Raw genomic sequence first — 3,308 nt, 5'->3', positions numbered from 1 at the left:
TATTCCGACTTGACCTAGCTCTGAGGTCGGGATTCGGGCATTCCTGTAACCAGTACCAATGCTGAAAATCGTTCAATATATGTACTACTACTACTACTACTACTACTACTACTACTACTACTACTACTACTACTACTACTACTACTAACGTAATGCCAGCCAGGAAACAAAAGCCACATTCACGACGTCAAATAAATCTTCTCATTGAAATTTAAAAGTTAAAGTACACTTTGCAAAACCGTATTGATGGCAGATTATTATTGTACAATTCATTGTGCAAGTAGTAGGTATATTGAAAGTCCGTCATCAATTACGCCTGAAATAACAGTTACAAGACTAAATGGTACGCACTCGAAAGATATGTGTGACTTTTAGTTGTAGTTCTTTTGTACCTGTAGCATAGAATAGGTTCCAGATCTAACTCGCATCTTCGAGAACAAAAGTTCGCGGATTGGCGTAAGGGCTGTTCCTCGAGCAGTTCTCTTCTCAGCAATGATTGAATTTCTTTACGAGTTGCAATATGCAGCATCCGCTGATCGATGACTTTATCTTCGATTGGTAGCAGCCACAGGCATTTGCTGGAAACGGCTGCGCATGAATAAGAGCACGACGGCGGTCATAGCAGCAAGAAGGACGGCGAAGGAGGTCAGGAATTCATATCCAAATTTGGCTACTGAGTTTATTTTTTTGGGGTTCCTGTCGATGCCTTCGCAATTTAAGGACTGGATGCAGTGGCTGGTGCATTGTATTTTAAGCCTTACCCACTGCACTAGGCCTCACAGGACGTGGGCCGAGCGGGTATAGACGAGTTATAAATAGCTGAGGACGAATTGACCCTTTCAGAGTAGTGATAAGTAAGGCAGTTTGAGTTCTACTTCGGAACAAGCAAGCAATAGACCAAGGCTAACGGAAGCGCCAGCTTTCCTCCTGTGTGTTCGAGTTTCGACCTACTATGCTGGAGAGTCTCGTTCCATGTATCAATTTGGCACTTCACATCCGAATAGGGCATCATAGTTATCATGTCGAAAAAAGTTGTTACGTTATGGAGGTTGAGGGATGAACAGAGGATCACATGTGACCTCGGCTGAACAAGAACCGTTGCTTGCTCCGGCGTCTTTTTCGGACACTTTATACTCATTCTATTGTTAGTTATGATCACATGTAGTATTAGTTATGCTGTGGAAAGAATTGTTTTTTTTGTCAGAAACCAGCAGAAGGTTGTAGATTGTTTATATCACGTCTACGGGTATGGGGAAAATGTGGTTCGTTGGGGTTACGGGCCAAAGTCATGGGACGCTTTGCTTGAGGAGCAAGGTGCCGAATGGTAGCCCTAGAGATAATTGGGCGTGTACAAATCTATCTGCTGTACTTGCTAGTTTGGCGGGGATGAGCGCGAGTCGTGACGCTCTGGACTTGTTGAGCCTTGACGTCGCGTCACCAGAACCACAATAAACCACTGCAGCGGTAGCACACTGGGCAACGGTCGTTTGCTGCTCGAAATAGCCGACGGATTTTCTAGACGAGAAGTCTTGTCGGTTGTGTCGATGATGTTTTCTAGTAGGCTGCTTCGCCGGCTGATCTGTGGACAAGCGTTCTGACTCCTGGAAATAACACTATCCATCGCTCCACTTGCTACGGTCCTTTGGCTAGGATAATGCACCTTTGGGAGAATGTTGTGTGTCGCTTATAAAGCTGCAACCCCTCTAGTACACGTCAATACACGCCATCCGGATTGCTGCCTTCAGCTATGCCGAAAGCACAAAGGAGGTGGAAACATTCGGGTAACACAAACCTGGGTGACCACTATAGTAAATGCTTGGTCAAATAAGGCTACTTCAAACAATTGTACTGGTCGGCTGTCCTGGGCCCCAGTGAAAGTTATATAGTTACTAAAACCGGGTATCAATTAATGTACACACTAGAGAAGCGAGTACAATACGACGTGGGATTAAGCTTATTTCCGCTACAAAAAAGATGGAAACCGATACATAGGAATACCATGTGATACAATCAGATGATGCGGACGCTCAATCTTAGCAAACCGGCTGGTGGTATCTTACTATAATTATTCGAAACAACAACTAGCAGTTGCTCAATGTAACCACCCACGCTTATAAACGACCCTTCCCACACACCACAAAAAACGACCCTCCTCACACATCACAGTTGTATTGGCCCACCACTATTATCGGAGTGCCTCTGTCCTGATGAGCGACGACGCTGTTGAGGCAACAGCAAGAGTGTCGGGAAAAGCTAGACCGATCTATGAGGAAATATCAACTCATGCATCTGAAGAGGACGCCATAACAGCTCTTCACTGTACGGATTCATCTGAATACAAGTATCTTCGGACTTACGGAAAGCCTCCGAGGCGTGTCAGTTTGTATCACTGCATCTCGCATGCCTCCTGTGAGCGAAGGATCAGAATTGTCAAGCGTACAGACTTCTCTGCTGTAGGAGCGGTTGCTTCAACTGCTTTTGTTGTAGAGGAGCACGGAGAGCATGAGGGCGAAGTCACCCATCGCAAGCGCTCTGGGATAGACATGTCCTTGAAGCCAGAAGTCGATAGTATGCTTAGAGGAGGTGCGGGGCCCAAACACATTCGACTGCTTTTGTTGAAAAAGTATAAGAAGGACAAAGTGAAGCAGGCGAAGATCCCGGACGAGATAATGCTCAAAACCCGCAAGGCTTCGCTGAAAAAAAGCAGTAAAAATGCTTGGGGAATTTCGAATTTCACTGTCATGATGGAGTGGGCAAGTCCGCGGATGTGCACTGATCCTGGCGTTTTCTCGGTTGGATGGGAGGCTTTGATGTTCAGAACGACAAACGTACATTTGACGAAAAAGACTTGGAATTTCAGAATGACCTAATTATTTTGAATACGTTCGACCACACTTTCACCGACGAGGATGGAAAAGAAGCTACTTCGTTTGGTTTCATTTTTACGTCAAGGCGCATCTTTCACAATGTGGACTACTCGGTGGCGGCACAAAATACCGACGGAGTTGTCGGTTTGACCGACGGCACATATCGAATCGATTTCAGTATGTGTTTCTCTTTTTTTTTTCTTATATGTAGCGTTTTCTTTTTATTTTTCTAACTTAACTTCTCCAAATGTCTTGTAGATCGGTGGACACTGATCTGTCTCGGGACGACTTGTGGTGTCTACGACAACCGTACCTACAGACGATCCTTCGTACCGTGGGTGTATATGTTCGTACGAACCGAACACGAGTACGCTTACAAACCATGTTCACAACCACGGTGGATTTCGCTGCAAAATACTTTGACTGCACGTTGACATTGAA

General features: G+C 45.2%; 1 protein-coding gene across 1 annotated transcript; it reads left to right on the top strand.

The window, feature by feature from the left end:
* Positions 1–2,207: 2,207 nt before the first annotated feature.
* Positions 2,208–2,870, top strand: PPTG_17077 (hypothetical protein; the record flags this gene model as incomplete). Its single annotated transcript, XM_008914921.1, has 1 exon — positions 2,208–2,870. One exon carries the CDS (start codon positions 2,208–2,210, stop codon positions 2,868–2,870), a length of 663 nt encoding a protein of 220 aa, XP_008913169.1.
* Between the last annotated feature and the right edge of the window lie 438 nt (positions 2,871–3,308).

The sequence above is a fragment of the Phytophthora parasitica genome (assembly GCF_000247585.1).
Source record: "Phytophthora parasitica INRA-310 unplaced genomic scaffold supercont2.64, whole genome shotgun sequence".
NCBI lineage: Eukaryota > Oomycota > Peronosporomycetes > Peronosporales > Peronosporaceae > Phytophthora > Phytophthora nicotianae.
Note: the sequence above shows the minus strand (reverse complement) of the source record. Positions and strands in the feature narration are given on the sequence as shown.